Genomic DNA, 22806 nt, shown 5'->3' with positions numbered 1-22806 from the left:
TTTATCTTGCTTGAAAGTTTATATGTTTTGGAGAAGGTGAGGGGAAGGCAGGACAGAGGGTAGGACAAAAGGTGAACAAATGCAGCAGTGGTACTCCCTAGACACTATGTGGAAAATGAACTCTACAACTTGTAAGTGGGGACAGGAGGGAAAAACTGGGAGAGAGCAGGGGAAGGTGTAACAATTGTCCTAAAAGAAATGTACTCATTACCTGACTTATGTAACTGTATCCCTCTGTATATTACCTTTGCAATAATAATAGAAATATTAAAAAATAAGATATATGAACACAGAGTGTCAAAACTTTTCCAATATACCATTTCCTCAGTTTTATTATGTTTTGTTTTTTTCCAGTCCTGGGGACTGGGACTCAGGACCTGAGCACAGTTCCTGACTTCTTTTTGCTCAAGGCTAGCACTCTGCCACTTGAGCCACAGCACCACTTCTGACTTTTTCTGTTTAGGGGGTACTGAGGAATCGAACACAGGACTTCAAGCATGCTAAGCATGCACTCTACCACTAAGCCACATTCCCAGTCCCATTTCCACAGTTTTGCATCTTACATCTTTCACAAATTTTTATGTTTTCTCACATTAACTATTGATAGTAATTCAGTAGCTGGCATTTTTTGCAATTAAATAATGGTTTCAAAATAATGAAATGTATTAATTAAATGAATTGCATAGTTTTAAATTTCTAAAAGAGAAGGTGTGGCTTTTAAGTTCAATGTGAATTTTAACTTTTCATTGAAAGTATCTTACCTAACAGTTGTTGAAGGCCGACCTGTGTCCAGGTCAGTAGCTACAAAGTCTCCAACCCTGGAGTTCGCTCCCATATTGCTGGTCACTACATATGTCTTTGAACCTGGGCGGAACACTGAGCCTTCAATTACGTTTGTCACTGTCACAGAGATTGCGGTTGCTGTGAGTTTATACTGAGACATAATTGAATGATGAAAGTCAGCTTTATTTCTAACACCGATGCTGAGTTGCAGACTCTGCATTGCTTCATAATCTAGGGGCTAGAAAATACAGAGAAAAATAGTTTTACTATCAGAAGTCATTGCAAAAGAAAAAGACATTCTTTGAGAATAAAAAATTTAAGTGGCTTCTTATGTATATTTTCTCTATAGCTAAGTATAAATCCATACAAATACCTAATTTGTCTTTACTATCTTTATCTGTAGTTTAATGAGTACACAAGAAAATACAGTACAGAAATCTAGCTGTCCTGTACCCATTGCTGAAAAGGTTAAAACCATGTGATATAAGCCCTAATTTCCCATGAATCAATTAAATACTTAAAATAATAAATGGTCACATTGTTGTATTATGTAGTGCAAAGACATGCTAGAAATATTTTATGTTTCACAGGAAGTAGCTCTTTTTATAACAAAATGTCCATCAAATACATTGGGGTTTCCCATTTGGCTAGCTTTACCTATAAGGAACTATTTAGAAGAAATTTCACTTCTCTAAATGTGACTAATTTAAACACTCAAGCAATGTATATGTATATATATTCATATATATGAATGAATTAGTTTCCTCAATATATTCTAAAAATATTTTGCATTATAAAATAATCAAGTACAATTTTCATTATGAAGGGTAATGTCAAATCCATAACTGATAAAAATCTGTAAAACTGTCAATTTTGACTATGTATAAAAGCTTTGTGTCATATGTAATTTTAAAACAAAGCACTTCAAAAATTATGTCATGGAATGACTTTTTAATGTTAACATCATTTGATTGTTAAACAATACTTTTATAAAAACATTTTACAAATTAAATATATTTAGTATAATTATATCATACCTTAACGACTTTTAGAATTCCTACATTTGTTCTTTCATTCATTTCTATATCAAACCAACCTCCTTCATTTCCAGAGATAAAGAAAATTACTGCTATCCAGTTTGCTGTGTACTCTTCATCCAAATCAATTACTCTAATCTGGAGCAGATCTGAATGTAGAGCATTTTCTTCAATACTAATGGCATACTGAAACAAGAAGTGAAAAAACCAAAATCAACACCAAAGATGAGAGGAGAGAACTTCACCAAGGTTATAGTGTCAACAATTATTCATTATTCAGAAATAGCATCTATTTATAGTCATATGTTTTCATTGTGTAAATACATATTTCTGTATTTTATAAACAAACACAAGAAAAAATGTGTTTTCCTTTTTGGACAGTATGACAAACACAAATAAAATTTTTGAAAGTGAGTTTTCCATGATTTAACTTTCAGGAATGAACTCTTACAGAAGGCTGTTCCATGTAGGGGATGTTATCATTGACATCAAGGATTTTAATGTTGCATTCACACTCTGCTGACATGCCGTCTGCCCCGCCGTCTCGATCTGAGCCTCGTACAGCAAGAGAATACTGAGAATATTGCTAAAGATACAAAGCACAAGCATACACAGTCTTTATTTTACACAAAGATCTTTAAAATATTTGCTTAATAATGTCCTAAGTCTAGGAGAAAGCAAAGAGGTGTTACAAAATATTAACCCACAATTCTCACTTTTAACACTGTGGAAGTTACCAGTTCTAGTTCCAATAATTAATATTTTGCATTAATTAAAAGAATCAATCTTTTTATGAAAAGCCTGTTTGTTACTAAGTATAATAGATCCATATGTTGGATATTTTTTGGCAGTGCTGGGGCTTGAACTCAGGGCCTGAGCACTGTACCTGAGCCTCTCTGTGTTCAAGGCTAGTGCTCTATCACTTGAGCCACAGAATCACTTGCTGGAAATTTTTATAAAAGGTGAGATTAAACAGAACAATCCAGAGGTGAGAGATCAAGGGTCACAGAGGATATATGGCATGCACATCCCATATGAATTCCATACCTAATCACTTCTTGACTGAAATAGTGGGCACAAATGACTTTTTATTGAAGTTATGCTAATGTGGTTATTGATCATGTGGGTATTATTGATTTTCTTTAAATGTACTTAAAATTTTAGAAGTTATGGAACTTTGCCAGACTTATGTAGCACATATAGCCTTTCACAGCTGTGGGTATAACTTCAGGGCTTCCATGGTTACATACATCTGATGGCAGTTCTTTTACTCCAGATGCTCTTTTTTTAGAGTTCACACCCACTAAAGCTATTTTGAATTAAAGGAATCTCACTGGGATATTTAAGTGAGTTTCGAAGAGAAAAAAAAATGGCTAGATAATTTCTTATAAAGGTAATTTTCAAGCAAGAAAATAATGAGAATTAGGTAATTCAAGCACTGTAATACTTAAAATGCAAAAATAATAACATGATTCTGATTTATCTTAGAAGATATTACTATGGAGAATGACATTTTAAAATCTGTAGTAATAATGAGAAGTGAATTTAATTGTATATTACAAAATAAAATATGTATATATGTATAATATTTACATATGTATGTAAAATATGTATATATGTATATATGTATACACACATGTATATGTATGTATATATGTATGTATGCATATATACATGCATACATATATACATATGTGATCATGTATACGTATACATTCAAACACATATGTGTATGAAATGCATATATAACATACCTTATGTAACGTACTTTATAAGATATATGCATCTTGTATACATATATATCCATATATCATATCCATACATATATCTTAAGTATAAAATGATAAGTTTCTTAGTCTGTACATAGTTTTGAAGACTCTACTATGTTGTTCACATATATTGTAAGATACCAATGGAGACACAATGACAAGTATTTCCTCCTAGAACACACCTTTCTTATTCAAATGGAGCCTTTGTCTCTACCTTACGCAAATTTTACGTACCTTCAGAATCTAGCCTTCTTAAATTGAAGTAGACCCTAGCTAATTGATAAATGAAATATGTCATAATAAAATGTAATTAAGTAATCCTCATTGTTCATTTAAAAACAGTTTTCATATCATCCTTATGTAAAATGATTATAAAACTTAAAGACATCTTATTTTTCCTAAGTATTCATATTTTTAAAGTCAGTTCCTCCAAGTGAATTCCACATAAAGAAAAAAAATTACTTCTCTGTCTATGAAATTATTCATTGTCCGAATTTCTCCAGTGTATCTGTTGATGATGAACATTGGTGCATCTGAAGGCTCCTGTCTTATGATCTTGAAGGCTATTTTTGAATTCAAATTGTTTGGTTCATCTGCATCAGTAGCATTGAGTCTCATCACCAATGTATCTAGAAATTAAGAAAAATTGATTGCAAGTATAAAATGGACATTTGTGTTACAATACTGCATATTACCTCTCCAATAATGCACCGGAGTCATTTGGTCCATATAATATGCATTTAATTCTCTTCCTATTATAGAAGTTTACAATATCAGAATCTTATCTCCTTTTGTTACCTTGGTCTTGATAACCATGTTTTATTAGGAGCCTGCAGATTACTGATAATTGAAGAACAAACGAAATGTATTTTTGGTGTTCTGTTTTTTATTCAAATATAATTTGTTTCTTCTTAGGATGCTTACAGTAAAATCAAAGGAGAGTAAAACTAAACTTTTGCCTTGCTTAAACACTTCCTCGGTATATGATCTTGTCCTCATTTTCCACATTTATAAATGAGAATGATAGTAAAACCATCCCCACTAAGTTCCTGTGAAAAGTACACAGCTCATGAGAGAAAATTATATAAAGTTCCTACTGAATAATTCACTTTTAATGAATATTACTGTCTTTAGACACGTAGATTGTGATGTTTTCAGAAAATTTATCAGTAGTTCTAATGAAGGGCACTGGAGAGCAGGAAAAGCTGTCAATATTCATTCCCAAACTACAATTTTTTTCTCCTCAATTTTTTCAAACATATGTTTCTACCAATGCAAAAGGCATCCATCCCCCTCGCCTCCACAGCCATCCATCCCTCTCCTCTCTCCTCTCTTCTCTTTTTATTTTTCTCTCTCTCCAACTCTGTTCCTTTTAGTATAATTTAAGAAAATCTTAATGTCAATTGATTATGGCCCATTCATATAATGCATTGTAACTTTCTTAAATTGGGGGAGTATACATGTTCAGATAGGTAAATATATTGAAAATATAATGAACTAAAATTATTGCATTAGTATACAAGCAATTCTGGTTGTCCTAAAAGGTTTGCTTATCCTTATGTAGCTATAAGCTTATATGTCTAGTAATTGGCAAAAAAGTTTATATCTGATGAAGGGAACAAGGAAGAACAAAGATGGTTTTCATTCCCTTCTTCCTGTCTATATTGTGTGAGTTTTTACAATGAGAATTTTTATAACCATTTAAAAAATATCAAGAATTAGATTAATGAACAAGAATACACTGTGAGAGTTTTGTGGGTAATAAGAAATTATATTACTTAATAGTTTAGACCTTCTGTGGTAAATTGAAGGTTTGGCTTCAAAAGAGTAATCATATATTTTGTTTAAATGCCTTTTGAACTCAAGACAGAACATGTAAAATGGGTTTTGATGCTTGACTTTGAAATAGTCTTTTTTTTTTATCTGTTACCCTTCCCCTTTGCTCTTTCCAGACTCCACTGACCACTTTTCCCTTTAATTATTCTACAAGGTTGATTTATAAGTTTCCATGAGTGAGTCAGAATATGTGGTATTTGTGGTTGAGTATCTGGCTATTTAGCTAAACATAATGACCTTCAAGAAGGTCAATGAGAACATCTAAAACACATAGTGGAGGAATTACTTCTGGTTCTTCATTAACACAGTAGGGTAACTATTAGTTCAAACAATTTGTGATGCAGTTCAAAATGAATAGAAAAAAATGAGTAAAAAATTCATAACCCATAGAAGTGATTAATGGTTGAAGAGAGGGAAATGGTTACCAATTTGAATATTATGCATTATTCATAGGTATTGGATTGTACAATAGAACCCATAAAAAGGTAAAAATATCATATCATCTCTTGGAATTTTGGTGATAAGCTGTCATCCAAGCTGTGCAGGAAACTGAGGTAGGGAGGATCACAATTTGAAGCAAATAAAACGTGTTCAAAAGACACTAAAAGCTAGATGTGGTGGTGTGCACTTGTCAGCCCAGCTAACACTGGAAGTATAAATAGGTGGATTATAGTTCAAGTCAGCCCAACCAAAAAGTGAGACTCTATCTTACAAATAATCAGAGCAAAAAAAAAAAAAAAAAAAAAAAAGCTGGCTGGAGTGAATCTAGTATCAAAGGGCCCATCTAGTATGCCTAGACAAAAAAAGAGTATAAGTATTAAATTTCAATAAAAAGTACCTTGGAAAAACATCATACATCAGGAGTGGTTTGTTTTGCCCGACAGGGCCTGACATGAAGAATAAATACTCATCTCCATGCCACCTCTACCACTGAGCAGAATGTTCTTGGTGTATCTTCATTCAGGTTCTCATTAAAAGGTCGCCTGAGTAAGTTCTTCTCACTTTGGAGGATACCCTGGAACTTCCCTATTTGAGGGAAAGTCTCTGTTGTGGATGCTTTTCTGGAGCTTATTTCTAATATTTGCAATATTTACCTTGACACAGATTAGCTTGCAATTTCTGGCTGTTAAGATTGACCTGGAAACCAACAGATTTTTGTTTACTTAAAAATTACTTACTTGCATTAGAGTTTTCTTCAATTTGTCCTACAAATGTATCCATGGAGAAAACTGGAGGGTTGTCATTTATGTCCATTACTTTCACTCTCAGCTCCAGAGGTCTTTCTAAGTCTTGGCCCTGTGCATTCAGAGCACGGCAGTAGATCTAGGAAAGAAGATGAATTATATAGTGAAACACATAATTATCAAGTTCTTAATTTTAGGGGAGTATTATGTTAGGCCTTGTGAGAAATCAAGAGAAATAAGAAACAGGATTATTATTTTTATGAGACTATAAATACAAGCTGTAAGCACATTTATGTGCATATATATGTATATGTTCGGTAAGATAAGGCAGACATGAGCACAAAATACCATTTAAAGAAGGCAGCTTACTAAAATATGAGAGGAAAGAAATAATGAATTTGTAGGAAAATGTAATGGTAGAGATAATATTAAAAGTGAATTTCAAGAGACAAAGCCAGGAATTGGCAATGTTGCAAGAAAAGCGATTTGATGAGGTAAGAAACAGTGATATAGATGCTGTGTTTGAAATTAGGAAGTGAGGTTATGAGAAAAATGAAGTAAAAAAAAATCAGATAGAAACTTCAAGGCATGTAGCATTCTTAATTTAGGCAGTGGATCTGTGGGTGTTTATTTATCATCATCATCATCATCATCATCATCATTTGAAGTGTATATAGATGTACTGTGAACTCTTTCACATAAGTTGGATACTCTATACATAATGTACACTATTTCACACATGTGTATTGTATATAAAAATATATTGAGCCCATTGCTAGTGGCTTGCACTTGCAATCATTGCTACTCAGTAGGCTGAGATCTGAGGATCACCATTAAAGCCAGCCCAGGCAAACAAATCAAGAGTCTTCTCTCCAGTGAACCAGTGAAAAATGTCCAAAGTAGAGGATAGGACTGGCTCAGAGTGGTTGATGAGTGTCTTGAGTAAAAAAAAAAAGCCATATGACAAACAGCACAGGGCCCTGAGCTCAAGTTCCAATACTGGTGCATGCACACACATGCACATACATATACACACACACACACAAACACACACGCACACACACACCATGGGGGAGGGGGAGACAGAGAGAAAGAGAGCTTCAAGAAAAGTCAATAATACATAGACTTGCTGTGCAAGAGTGTGGATTTGGAATTGAAGGTTAAAGAATTGATGCAATCTTTGAACTACAAATGGACAAGAATGACAGCACCATGTGTAGGTTACTATTTAGGTGTTTGGGGGGGGAATGATCATCAAAATTTTACTAAAAATGGATTAAAATTAATATTGCCCACAGTGATAGATAAAAATGAAAGTAGCCAACGGAGCAAAGAGAAATGAAAAATACAGCTGCTACTGGAAATTCTTGAAGTAATAGGTAAATACAAGACAATAAAAGCATCTTTAGATAAGCTGTGGGAAAAGGTACAAAATGGATCCAATGTTGGACTTAATAGAGAAATATTTCTGAGTTGGAAGAGAAAGAGTTCAGTTGGGATAAATTTCCCCTGTCTTTTGGATAGAGTTGTTCTTCAGTCAGGCAGCTGGAAGTGAAGTGAGGTTCAGGGTTTGAAGAGAGAGGATGCTTAAGCCTTGTGGGAGCTCCAGCAGGAGCAGTGGAAATCTATACTGAAGCATGTCCATTTAGAAAAGAATCTTTTGTTAGCTCCAGGATCTTTATGTTCTTGGAGTTAAAAAGAGTCCACATTCGCAGTGGATTTTTTTCTAATGAAGTAAAATTAAGTAATTTTTTCCCCTCTATCCCCTAACTTAGCCTAGTGTACAATGGCGGAGACAACTAGAAGCTGGATGATTTGCCCAGAGCGAAGTGAAACATATCTTGTTCTCATAATTTTCTCTGTATTGGGATATTTGTGCATTACAAAAAAATCTACCAAATGCCTAATGCTGAGGCTCTTGAATTCAAATTGAACATGATCCTAGTTTAAGATTTTCTAAGAATAATTTAGTCCTGGACATATATGCACATGGCACCCACTTACAATGAAGAAAGGAGTGACTTCCCGGTCAACTATGGATGTTATATTGATTTCACCAGTTTTTTGATTAATGATGAAGATTCCATAAGGTGGCTGATCGATTCCCACTCCAGAGATGCGGTAGGTGACTGGCTGGTTTGCAGCACAATCGGAGTGAATCTGCAGGAAGAACATAGTGGAATATTACTGAGAGGGTATAAAGAGCTCGGTTTGATATGTGATAAGTATTTTCCTTGAGAAGTGTTGGATGTCCTATCCTTGCCATTATTTGTGAAAAGTTGAAAACAGAATTATTTTCCTAGATAACTATAACAGTTTTTGTTTCCATAGTCATGGAAGCACTAATTTAATGGTAAACGACAATTCAATAGCACAGATCCCATTTGTATTTCTACTAAATAATAAAAAGTAAAATATCACCCCAATAAATGTGTTATTACCTTTCTTACTTAACCCTGCATCACTCACAACATGTGTAATTCGATCTTGTATTATGTTTTGTCTCCATGCTAGCACTGGGTTTAAAGTAGGGCACTCCCTGTCTTTTTAAGAGTTTAGTAATATGGTTGTTATAGAACTTTGATCTTTAGATTTAAAAACTTAAAAAATGTAAACTATTAGAAGCAGCTTTATATGAACTTGTATAGGTAACAAAAGTTATTTGAAATAAAATGCTATTCTGAAAATAGAAAGTTTCACAAGAAAGTAAGGCCACTTAAATGCTGATAGAAATTAAAACGGTTTCTTTGATATAAGACTGACAATAAAGCAAAACTTACTAGGAAGTCTCTATGTGTACCTGTATGAATGGGTATGTGTTTGTCAGTGTGTGTCTGTATTTGTATTTATGCATAAGTGTGAATCTTTGTGGGATGTGTGTGTGTGTCTGTGTGTCTGTGTGTGTATGTCTGTGTGTTTTGTAGAGAGGAAAGATAAGGGAAATTAAATAAATAAATAAAAAGGGCACATTGTGAAAGTCATAAACAAAAATAGAAGTTGGTTTCTAATAGATTATAAAGCATGCATAATGAAGTAGTTTCTTGAAGTGTATAGAAAGCTAAATCCATTCTCTGAATCTTATTTAGACTGTAGTGATATATGTTTATGTATATTTACTCTGTCAGTGATATGAATCAACATTTAACTGTTTATCTGAGTATCTAACTTTCTTAATTTACCCTGTTATGAACTTCAGTTTTCATAATCTGAATAATTACAGTTTTGCTCTGTCTCACAACTTCTCAATAAGATAGGTTTACAGCATATGGGGAAGACATGCCCTTTCAGACTTAATCCTCCTCATTTGATTTTCAGTTGTGTGCTTTGGGTTCTTACTTTGGCGATTGGGTTTCTCTTAGAGTTGTCTTCGCCTTCACGACAGGCTGCAGCAAACTTGATCCACTCACGTTTTTGCCTTCGGATGGAGTGCCACTTGATGGTGCCATTTTTAGTGTTATAATCTCTTACCTTGAATGAATAAGTTAAAGAAATAGTATGTGTTAACATAAAAAAAAATCATACTACACTGAAAATTTTGAAGGAGAGGGGTGATTATAAAGTTACAAATATTTTACTTGAACATTTTATTGTTCTAAAAATATAAAAAAGAGGCAAGCACTCTTGCCACTAGATGCTAAGTGAAATGAACTCCATGTTATGGAAACGATTGTTATATCACAGTTGTAACCACTTTCAACGTCCCATGGGTATCTGTAGCTTCTATTATTGATGATGTTCTTGTATCACCTTCCCGGGTTGTACCTACACTATCTCTGTAATTTTATCTGAGTATATTGGAAACCGTGTATACTGGTATTAGAACTAGGAAATTGAAAGTGAATACCAAAATCGAGAGACACAGGGTAAAAAAAGACAAACAACTACAAAAGCAATACTTGCAAAACTGTTTGGTGTAAGTGAACTGAACACCTCATGGGGGAAAAGCGAAAGGGGGAGGAGGGAGGGGGATATGAGGAACAATGTAACAAACAGTACAAGAAATGTATCCAATGCCTAATGTATGAAACTGTAACCTCTCTGTACATCAGTTTGATAATAAAATTTGAAAAAAAATAAAATTTTTCACTCAACAATCAAAAAATATATATATATATAAAAGATATCACTAACATTAAAGGAAAACAAGAACACTCACTAGAATTAAATGGCAATGGAAAACAGTGGGTTACTACGTTTGCTTTCTAAGTAGTCATGGGAATATTTGTTGTGCTATTAGAATGCTAAGAAAATTTCATGCATTTGGTAGCTAAAATTTAGAGTAGAACCAGGGTTTGGGGTGGAAATATATTCCTTGCTAATTTATTCTTTAATTATTAATGTACTGAATAATGATCCATATAGGTAGAAAGTTACAAATGTGAGATTTTTTGATTCCATATTTACTAAATCTAAACCCAGGTATTCCATCCAGTTTGTGCTAGTGTTGCTGTGGCATTTTACTAGTTATCTCTATGAATTATGTACTTCAATAATGTTGAACCATTCAAAATGATATATTTATTTGTTTTGTGCATTTATTATACCAACATATTCTTTATTTTTTGTTTATTTGTTTTTTGTTTGAGGACAGGATCTTGCTATGGAGGCTAGGCTGAACTCCCCATCTTCCTGCCTCTGTCTTGTGAGAGCTGGGATTACAGGTATGAACTAACGTGCCCTATCATTTTTCTTTGAAATGTGGAAAAACTGCATCTGTTGGATCTTACCTGGATTCGAAATTCACTGTTAACTTCTGCCACCACCTACAAAAATAGACAATCACAATAGTTATCTTGGAACTGAATGCATTAAAATTCACATTACCTAGTCATTAAGAGAAGTAGTCCTGTGAATCAATAGAATGATTTTTATCATTTTGCATAGCAGGTGGCTCTGGGGTACCCCATGGGCTGATGAGGATACTAAGAACCCTTCTTGTTTTTACTTTTTTGTTTCGCTCCTCTATGATTGTTACTAACAATCATTTAAAATTTCATTCTTAGCTTGTGCAGATAATTGCCATAAAGATATTTGAAGATAAGTCCCAGAGGGATGTGTGCTGGAAACTCAGGTGTGTGTTTTTTTTTTTTTTAAGTAAATCTTATGGCTAAAGAGGGAGAAATAGTGATGTGATACAGTAAGAATCAACAATCATTTAATATAGTAAAACATTAGACTATGGTTTTAGGACCTGAAAAGCTACCAATGGAAATGAGAAAAGTGCTTTGAGGCAAGAAGGGATATAAAGCAGACAAAAGCTTCAAAATATTTACTCTTTCACAGGTAATTCTGCAAGTAAGATTTTTAATATTTTTAAAAATGCTAAGATGATGATATTTCTGTCTGTTTTGAAATATGAAAAGAAGGTTGTAAAATAAAAGCTGTATGTAGGGCTGGAGATATGGCCTAGTGGCGAGAGAGCTTGCCTCGTATACATGAGGCCCTGGGTTCGATTCCCCAGCACCACATATACAGAAAACGGTCAGAAGGGGCGCTGTGGCTCAAGTGGCAGAGTGCTAGCCTTGAGCAAAAAGGAAGCCAGGGACAGTGCTCAGGCCCTGAGTCCAAGGCCCAGGACTGGCCAAAAAAAAAAAAAAAAAAAAAAAGCTGTATGTAAAGTGAGTTCATATTTGATGTTTTATTGTTAGCACTTAAACCAAGATAGTTGATACAATCACCTGCTTCCAAAGCAAGGGGAGGAAATGCAGGTGTGTAGGGGACAAATCATGAGTATGAGATTTCCTTAGCTATTTTTCCTGCTTTATATAATTTCTCTGGCCACCTAAGTGTACTTGCCACACAGTTGTGCTTGCTTAAACGCTGGATCTTATCATTGTTCATACCTTATAGTTTCCCCTAGAAACCACAGACCCTTCTTAATATCCGTCTCCATATACTTAATTAAGGTGTAATGTCTCCATATACTTAATTAAGTTATTGTAAAAATGTAAATTTAAAACTGAAGTGTGGATTTGAGGACTAGTTTGCACTGATTGTTTTAAATTGCAGGCAGCATCCATCAACGATGGTTTTAATGTCTCCCCAAACAAGAGATGTTTAACTTTTAATCAGCTTTTTTTGTAATAACAGAGCATAAAAATGATGTTCACAATCCCACTTCATATAATTAATATACAATATTCATACATTTCATTTAAAATACTGATAGTAGTAAAATTTAAATTTAGTAAATTATGTTCATAGCTGGTTTCACTTTCATCCTTAAAGAAAATATGGAATTTCACTTTTCAAGGACATATTAAAAATCCATCATTACTGATTATAAAAGCATATTTATTAATAAGTGTGAAAAGAAATTATTAAATTGTGATACAGTGTTAATCATAATTATCACTGCTACCATTCAATTGAATGATAACCACATGTTAGGCAACACATTTAGAGAAATCTTTGCATATGATCTTTACAACAAAAACATATGGTCTCTACAGGTGAGGAAACTGAGGTGCGAATTTTGATTTATGACACCAGGCTATCCAAAACATTTCAGTCTAAATTTGTGTATGTTGTGTCTCAAGTAAATTATCAAGTAAAACTTGCTACAAAGAACTGACATGACATCTTTGTAAACTCAGAAAATCCTGATTTTAATCCAATAACTTCATCCTTGTGATCACCAATATCTATATATAACAACAACAACAGTAAAAGAAAAAGAAATAAAAAACTTCTAAGTGGTTAGAATGATCAGAGAGTATATCTAATATGGTTGTTAAAGCCATCTGGAGTATGGACCTGAAGAGATGTTAATGAAACATATTCTCCTTGCTATTTGTGAAGTTTCCAGCTTTTCCCTCTCTCTTGATTGTGGGTGTGGGGTAGGGATTTGGACATATCTTATTTGTCTGTTTCAAAGACATTTCTTCACAGCTTTCCCACTGTGTGTGCCTCTGTTATCTGACTGTACTTCCCTTCTGTAATGAAGTGTCAGTTCTTGCTGTTTGTTTTGGATAACTATGCCAGATGACTAAGAAGTCTTTTCAACTTTGTGAAGATGGGTCATTCTCTTTCCCATGGGAGGCAGTTTGGGCAGAAGACCAAATAGGTTTCAGTACAGTGTCAGATTCAATTGGATGGGTAATTAAAAAACTGCCAAGTCTGCTTAAAATATAGTGGGTTGACTGATCTAAGCTTATTTTCTTTTGTTCAAAGTATAGAGCAAACTCAGAAACAAAGTCCACGTTAGACTTTCAAAGGCAAAATAATAATATAAAAAGATCACTGGGTAGAGTTAGATAACCTTTGATCTACTTTCTAAAATTCTTAGTGCTTTAATTTACTCATCTGCAAAGTGGGTAGAATAACTTGTACCTTTACAGTTCTAACCTCAAATCTCTGTGTGCAGTGGGAGAATATAGAAGTATTTTTTATCATGGGAAAGATATAATAAAATTATGGGGTTAAAAATTACTTGGGCAACACCTGGCAGGTGTGATAAGAGGAAGAAATTACAGGCTGACAGCATTTGACAGCTAGTATATCAAGTCAGGATAGAGGTGAGGAGGAGCTAAGCAGAAGCAGAGGCGATGGGAATCAGAAGGAAAGATCAAGGGGGAGATATTGTACAGACAGAATCCTTAGGGCTTGAGAACAGATGGAATAAGGGAGCTAAGAGGAGGAGGAGTCTTGAGTGACAATGATTTTAAAAACTGGGACTGGAAGGAAACACACAAATAGTAGAGTTTAGCAGACCTGAAGACTTTGAGTTGAAGATGAAATAGAAAGACCAGATAAAGATGCTTAGAAATCTGAAATATCAATCTACACTTGGCTAAGAGATGTAGATGTGAAATATGTATGTTCAAGTAGGAGGGTTAAAATTATGGAAAATTTTAAAGTAGAGGTACAACAAAGAAATAGCCTGTGTTTGTGGTAGACAGTGGAGAAATTCTAACAATTGTACAAATGGAAACAAGTGTAAGAAATGAGAAAGAAGCAAAGAATTGGCTCTAGAAATGGCAGGAAAATGTACTGCATTTTAGCAGAACTTAAAGGAAGGGGAAATTGAAAGACAGATAGTGTGTAAATGAAATGAAAAAAATGATGTGCAGAGTGAATCCTAAGGAAATCGTGAGGATTTCAGTGATATTTGTAGCTAGCTGGAGTATGTTTTTGCCTGAATAAAAGAGAGCATGGAATAAGCAGCAGAGGAAGAAGGCACAAATCTGATTATTTTATGAATACATTTAAATAATAAACATATGAAAGGATAAAATGATAGATGTTGGAATTCAGGAAATTGGTGGGGGAGGATTTGTGATTTTTTTCAGAAGTTGAGAAGAGGAGAAGAGGGATTTTTTATTTGAAAACAGAGACAGTGAACAAGAAGATACTTAATAGATATTTGGTGATTGGGGGGTGGGGTGGGGGGAAGACTGGCAGTAACAAAGAAAGGACCTTGGAGGCAGAGAAGGAGCAAGAAACGAAGGATGGAGATTAGCAAAATTGAATAACATTGTAATGAGTGACCTAGACATTGTCCCTAGAGTAAAGGTGAGGTTTTTAATCTGAAAACGATGGAGTACTTTGGATTCAGCCATATGCTTGGAGTCTTGGTACAGAAGATGTAATGGAGCTTCCCTGAGAGACAAATGGGGATTATCAAGCTGCCTGAGCATAGCTCAGTGGTGCTCTGCTTTCTTACTCACTGGGTATGAGCTGTGGGGTAGTCACTTACTCAATCTGTACTTCAGTTTCCCCATCTGTGTTGAAGACTAATGCCCCTTGTGTTAGAGTCTATGAAAGCAGTGACTAATTGACCTCAATGGCTGTTTTCACCAAGGCCAATTTCTGTTCTCAGAGGAAATCTATTTGTTTATTTATTTTAAAGGATGCCAAATTACATTCTAATTTTAATGATTTCCTTATTGTAGTTTGTTCCATCAAATTTTTGTGACATTATGCCACATGTTTTGTTTATAATAAAAACTTGTTTGAAAAAGTAAGTTTTATTAGGAAAATCTCTTGCCTTCTTAATAATTGTGAGTTAATCACAATTTGTGAATCACAAAAGTCTGACACACTTGTTAACTGTTACATATGTCCTAAGGATGAACATGCAATAAAGGTAACATATAATTTGTTTCCTTTGGAAAACTTCAGTTTTTTTATAGTGCTCTGATAAGAAGTATCAGTTGAGGATGCCTATAACTCAGTGGGTTGAATTCTCATGTTTATTCATGAGTTTCTTTATAAAATTCATATGTAAATATGTATTATGAAGATTCAAGGCTGCCTTGAGTCATTTTAAAGGGCCTTAACTCTAAAAATATTACAGTAAGTTTTAGGTATGATGTCAAGTAAATGTAATATAACACTACAAAATGATAGGAAAAACCAAATATGATGATTTCCATGTTTAATATCTTCTATATCAATCGGGAATGCATGTGAGAACAGAAGTATAAACTACCTGAAAATTCCCTCTGGTGCTTCTACTCTGTATATGAGCAATCTTTTGCTGGTTCTGGCTATTGTAAGGGCTATAAAGGTATTCACAGAACCTGTCTTTAAACAGCTTCCAATCACATAGTTTCATAAGCAGTAGGCATCTGGTAATTTGTAGAGATATGGTTTCTCATTTGACTATAAATGTAAAAGACTGTACTCTAGTCTTATAGACCCATGAAGAGCAAGGATCAACTGCCAGTGACAATTTAGAAACAGTTTGACTCAAGCCCATGAAAGGCATTTGTTTTCTTTTTTTCTTTTTTGGCCAGTCCTGGGCCTTGGACTCAGGGCCTGAGCACTGTCCCTGGCTTCCTTTTTGCTCAAGGCTAGCACTCTGCCACTTGAGCCACAGCGCCACTTCTGGCCGTTTTCTGTATATGTGGTGCTGGGGAATCGAACCCAGGGCCTCATGTATACGAGGCAAGCTCTCTCCCCATTAGGCCATATCCCCAGCCCTTTGAAAGGCATTTATTTGTATTCCAGTTATAACCAACAGAGATGGCATGACCCAGCACTCTGGGAGGTTATGTCCTCAGTTGAGGGAACTTCATAAATTTAACTGCCATGCTAAGCAAAACAGGCTTCCTGCTTATCTACATGGGAATGCTTGTTAGGACTGAAGAATACTCAACAGTTAAATGTGGTGTGAAGTTATCAGAAATTAGATGCTCTATGTGGGGCCAGAGGTTATCTTTTCTGGATTCCTTAGATTCTTCAGATAGATAAATCTATCCTAAAGAATTTCAACTAAGAACATGTCAGGAGGGCTTCTTTTAGAATGAAATATTATCTTCACAGAAAAAGGACAGGAAGTACAATGAACTGAAAATACTCAGGTCACCTGTGGCAACGTAAAACAACTGTTTTCTCTGCTCATTGAGCTGGACATGCAGAAGCTTGTTATTATTTTAAAAATAATCAGATTCACATAGATGTTAATGGGCTAAGTGAATCTGGAAAAGTTGTTTGTAATTTTCAGAAAGTATTAAAAGTCTAGAAATTATACTAGTTCTATGCACTTTCCTTTGTCACAACTATCCACCTAGATTTCTTTTATTTGGTGCATGTTAGTTCTTGGTCCAGGAATAAAAAAAGTACATACCAACTTTTTTCACTACTCTGCATACTGATTTCATGGAAGGGAAAAGAAAAACAAGAAAGAAGAAAAGAAGGAAGTGAGAAAGGAATGAAGGAAAGAAAAAAGGAAAAGAAAGAATAAAAGGAAAAGACAGAAGGAAAGAAAGAAAAGAAGGAAGGAAGAAGGAAAGGAAGAGAGAAATGATGGAAAGAAGGAAGAGAAAGAATCTATCCTTAAGTTGGGCTTGCACTAGAAAAATCAAGTATGAATATTTTCTACCCAGGAGACCTGTTTGAATAATAGAAGAGTCATACATCAATTGGTCACTTCAAGAATCGCTCTTCTGCCTTATTCTCTTTGATCCAACCTAGTAATTTCAACAAGGTCAAACATTTCACTTTCACATCTATCACACATTCTACACAGTGTACTGTCACCAGCTAGAGGTTGTCAACAGTAGTTGCCCTAGCTCTTATATGGATTTTCCTTAAGCATGTCCCAAGTTTAAAAGTCTTAAAATTTTTCATAGTTGTCCAAATATATTTCTAACATGGGTTTTTATTTATTCACATTGAGCAGAGGAATATATTTTTATGTATTTGCTTTTCTTTAGGGGGAAGGCAGGGTAAAAGCAAACATTCCAAGTGAGGCTAGAAGAAGTGAAATTCAAAATTTACTATATGGTGATTGTCTTCAGGGAAAAAATATATTACAGCAAAAAACAGATGAGATAACTCCAAAGGAAAGTTACCCAAACCTTTAAGTAAATTTGGCAGCAGAAATAAACTATGATCATTCAAGCCTTAGGAAGTGAAATGTTTTACAAAATAAGTTATGCTGCCAGTATGAAAATACAACATTTCAGTTCATCTTAGGAGAAATATTTAAAGGGGTAATTAACACAGGCATATGAGAAACTCATCATTTATTCCAATGTAAAATACAGCCAAATTCTCCCCCACTTCCCAAAGCAAATAAATCTACAAATTGAAAAGCTCTCTAATCCCCAAAATAAAGAAAAAATGCCAAGAAATTGCTCCAAAGATAATATTTGATCAGGATACATAATTTTGATAAAAATGACACAATTTATTGAGTTATGAGTAATTAAGAAGTGGCTGTTTAAGGAAACTTTATAGAATGTACCTAAGAAGAGATAGTGATATAATAAATTAAAATGAGGCATATTCTTTAGATTCAGAGAAAGTTAATGCATAAGCACTAAAAACTTCAGTCAATTGAAACTGTCTGATAAGCCATAATGAATCAAATTTATAAAATATTGATATTTTAAGTATTTAATTATTTGGCAATATACAACTATTACTGTGGTTAAATGACATATCACATAAACATTTTGATCCTTGTCATATCCCAAGTAATGACACTAAGGTGAACTAAAGGTCCCTTAAAAACTCAGTGAGTTATGGGTAATTTTGGAAGAGCATCTCAGTACTAGAGCTATCGGTGTATCAATAATCAATTAGAACTAAATGATACTGGTTAAGAACCAAATAAATCTTTCCTTTCGATGCTGGGGGTTGAATGCAGAGTTTCGTGCATGCTAAGTAAGTGCCTTATCATGGAGCTACATTTCCATCCCTCCAACTCCTCTTAATAAACTGAATTCAATTGAGCCAGCATAGCATTAGGCAAAGATCTAACTTGTTATTATACAAACCCAGCATTCCAGTTCAAAACTTAAGCAAGTAGAAACAAATAGAAAATACATCTTGCCAAGACTGGAGGGTGATTTACCTGGCACTGCCTTCTTGGATTACATTAACCTTGCTGTAAAAAAAAAATAAGTATGACTAAAAGTATTGCTCAAAGTAGCTTGATTTAAAATATATTGGCATTGCACTTCTTACTTACTGTCTCTAAAAAGAAACCAGTTAATAACATGTAAGAAGGCAAGGACAAATCATTTTATTACAGTGTAAGACCATCAAATATACATATATGTGTATATATATTTGCCATAGTCACTTGTGATTGCAGTGGTGAGTACAAGTATAGTAAATAACACTTATTTCTTGGTAAAGATTAAGTCCATGTCCCTTCACCTTCATCACTCCACCTGCAATGTGATTTATAAATTCTCTCCTACCGCCATTTTTTTGAGATTAAAAATGTTGTTGTGCTTTACAATTAGATAGTGTGGGATTCTGCTATTAGTAGTAAGGAGAACAGAGGAGATTTCAGGGTTTGTGAGGCCAGTCAAGCACAGCTATGATTTTAATTTATGTAGACCCTGCTCTTACATGGCACTAATTCTGCCACCAATGGTATCCAACAGAGAAGAAAACATTTAGACTAAAAACTGGGACATAACCATGATACTTGCTACCAAAGCACCCATCAATGACAGCTCAGACAGCTCCACTAAGGAGGGACATGAATTTCCTGAGTTGAACATTTATTTATTCAGGATGACTTAGCAATGACTTGGAGGTTAGAGATGTGATAGGCTGAGTAGACCCAGCTCCATTACTATGATCTGGAGTCTTCAATTACAGAGAGAAACACTATTTAAAAATCAAGTTCATAAAAATCACCTTGTCATTAACATAAACTTTTAACGGGTTCAGGGTAGAAGTACCATTACAGAGTTCCCACCCGCTCATGGTGAGGACCAGTGGGAAGGAATTTCCAGCAGAGCCTACTTACCAGGAAAACGAACAGCATTGCTGCTGCCCTGAGAGATTGCCAGTCCATTGCAGCTGCTGAATTCCCTTACATCCAACACCCAGGGAGTTTTGTTTGTTCTTCTCTGCTCTTCTTTTTTTTTTTTTCTTTCTCCCACTCAGCTGGTGTCTGATTAAAACAATTTCTCAGTAGATGTTCTTACATGCAGGCTTTGAGGTGTTTCTGCCTTCCTCTGGGTAAGGGCTGAAGGTACGTATAACCAGTCTAGATCCCCACCCTAAAAACTTGGGCTGGTCTCACTGAAATGCTTGACAAGATCATCATTGCTCCCAGGTAAAAGCTTAGGGACACACCCTCTTCCAGCTGAAAAGCAACTCGATGGAGTAAGGACGATTCACTCCTTCACTAAAGGTTGCTGGTGGCAGGCACTGCAAGTGACCCAAGCATGGAAGGTTGTGCAATGAATGGGGGTTTCTCATTCTAGGCTTTATTTACCAGCTTCTCCCCTTGGTCAAAAGGCACATATCATTTAGAGGTTCCTATTATTCGGAGAATTGGTTGACCCATGTTCAGAGCCAAATCCTGAGGTCACAGCAGAAAATTACAAGCTTTCCATTTTAGTGAGATGTTAGGAAAGATTCAGATACTTTCTAAGAGAAAAAAATTGCTAATATTGAGAGTGAGTATTATGTTCTGAAAACATTGATTCAAGCAAGCGAAGCTATGATACTTAAAAGCAATCTTGGGTTCTCTGTATAAGTCACGATTCCCTTTAAGTGACAAGCTTAAATCCGGGGAAAGATCTATTTTCTTTCTAAATAAATGTTTTCTTTCCCTGATCATTTTTCTCCTTTTAAGAGACTGTCCTTTCCAAAAGCAGGGAAACAAACTTTAAAGACTCCCTAAGATAGATTCAAAGTAAACAAAAAACCACCAACTGAAATCTTGTTGGTGAATTTTGGAACAGAATGTTAATGGGAACAATGGCAGAAAGCTGCTCTCCCGTGAGGTAGGTGAAAAGTCAGTGAAGATTCTCAAGCAGTCAGCCAAGTCAGGAGCCAGCCAATTAGAACTCAGGGAAATGGCTGCCCACACATGCAGAGAGAAAGAGTTGTTGCAGGCCTGTGCTCCTGAATAAATGGTGCCCCACAAGAGGCCATGTTTGAACAAGCATCCTCTGAAGAGAGCTTCTGTTCCCTGGAAATGTGTAATATAAATCCTGTGAGCAACAGGAAATCTCTATAGGTGTTGAATGCTTCCAAAGTTTGAAAAGAAAATTGGGTGGGTGTGTGGGGATGCGGGGGGGTGGGGCGGGAAGTCCTGTTGGTGATGCTCACAAGGATGCTAACAACATCCCAGAAAGGAAGACTATCTCTGAGGATCAGTCTTCAGAATGCTGTCATTTTCACTTACAGATCTATGGCAAACATTATTTGACAGTTTTGAAATATTATTCAATTCATCATAGGGTATTGAAGGATGGAGAAAGCTGACTTATGTTTATTTATAATGAATAAAAGTATTTAGGATAGGAACTAGTTGATGTGAATAAATAAAAGTAAAAAAAGACCAGCAGGCCAGATTTCTCAGTCAAATAAAACATTGTGTAAGCCTTGTTCTATGACTGCACTAGTAGGAAGATTGTCTAACTGTGAATTATAGAAGTCTCATTGGGTACCAAAGATGAAAGAACCCACTTTTGTAGCCTTCCAAAGACAAATGAATGCTTTATCTACCTTGGAGTCCTGACACAAGGCCAGGGTGTGCACGGGCTCTCTTTATTCATGGACGTACCCCTCCCTGGGCCCAGCCCTGAATCTACCTCTCATTCAATGCCCTGTTCCAACAATCGCAGCCTGCTAGACAATTTTGTAAGGCAGAAACTTTTCCAACAGATTTCTGGAGAGGCAGTATGGCAGAGCCTCAAAGCCGTAGAGCACTGACCATCTTGACAAGCACCTGAGAGCTAAAAACATTAAGCACAGTAGGAGATGGCATTTATGAGTCACAGTTCCTTTTTCCTTTGTCTCTTTTCATATCTTACTCATTTTAACATCCTTAGACTAGAGCAGCCCAATTGAACCCACAAGTTAGAAATGTTCTCTACCTGTACTGTCAAAAATGGGAGTCACTTGCTAGATGTGCCTATTGAGCTCTTGAAATGTGGCTATTATGACCAAGAAACTGAATTATTAACTTAATTTTTTTTAAAAAAGAAGTAAAACCATGCAGCTACTGGCTATTGGATAGCTCAGAAGAGCTAGAATGCCATTTTATTTTAATTATTGTAAAGCTGATGTGCAGAGGGGTTACAGTTACATAAATCAGGTATTGAGTACATTTCTTTTTGAACAGTGTCACCTATTATCTTGTTTTGTATTGCAAATCTTAATTCTTTCTGATATTTAAAAACTGGACTCGAATTAAATTTATCCTTTCTCTTTTCTTCACTCAGGGACTGTACCTTTATTCTAGTTCAATGCAACTGAATGAAAATACTCTGAAGCAGGGACTACACAAGCCTTCCTCACTTCCACATGCACGCGACTTGCAGTTGTCTCACCTGTATCCTCACACCACACTGTGGCATAGCTGTGCTATACAAGTTGCTTCTTCTATTTTGGCTCAAGGCACCCACACCCTGGGACTATCCCTGCATTGACTGGCTAGTTTGCCTTTCAACGTGCATACCAACATTTCTCATCTCATGAAAGTTGTTCTAAAATTTGGGTACTTTTTCTGCTGGAATTGCCCTAGTGAGCTGACAAAGTTTCTCCCTAGCATCTAAATTCTTGTAAGAGGTTCCTTTTCTTTCTTCTTTCATTCCTCTTCCTTCTCCCCTTCTGTTTCTGTTTAATGAAGAGAATAACCTTCAGCCTAATGCATCTTGTTTTCTTTTAAGTCAAGTCTAAGAAAAACCCTTAACTTTATTTTTCTCTTATAAATTTTAAAATTAGAACTCAGTAGCTTCTACTCTTTTTGTATTTTTTACAGAAGGA

At 35.1% G+C, this 22806-nt stretch overlaps 1 protein-coding gene across 1 annotated transcript in view; it reads right to left on the bottom strand.

The window, feature by feature from the left end:
* The window catches only part of Dsg1 (desmoglein 1), a 30578-nt gene extending 10653 nt beyond the window's left edge, over positions 1 to 19925 (bottom strand). The window contains exons 1-9 of the mRNA XM_048363357.1: positions 19829 to 19925; positions 11337 to 11372; positions 9946 to 10077; positions 8614 to 8769; positions 6604 to 6748; positions 4052 to 4218; positions 2272 to 2406; positions 1821 to 2006; positions 762 to 1021 (exon numbers count right to left, since the gene is read on the bottom strand). Of these exons, the coding sequence (XP_048219314.1) occupies positions 762 to 1021; positions 1821 to 2006; positions 2272 to 2406; positions 4052 to 4218; positions 6604 to 6748; positions 8614 to 8769; positions 9946 to 10077; positions 11337 to 11372; positions 19829 to 19876 (1265 nt within the window). The 5' untranslated portion in view covers positions 19877 to 19925. The remainder of the gene's footprint in view (positions 1 to 761; positions 1022 to 1820; positions 2007 to 2271; positions 2407 to 4051; positions 4219 to 6603; positions 6749 to 8613; positions 8770 to 9945; positions 10078 to 11336; positions 11373 to 19828) is intronic.
* Positions 19926 to 22806: the final 2881 nt, after the last annotated feature.

Source organism: Perognathus longimembris, chromosome 15 (genome assembly GCF_023159225.1).
Source record: "Perognathus longimembris pacificus isolate PPM17 chromosome 15, ASM2315922v1, whole genome shotgun sequence".
NCBI lineage: Eukaryota > Metazoa > Chordata > Mammalia > Rodentia > Heteromyidae > Perognathus > Perognathus longimembris.
Note: the sequence above shows the minus strand (reverse complement) of the source record. Positions and strands in the feature narration are given on the sequence as shown.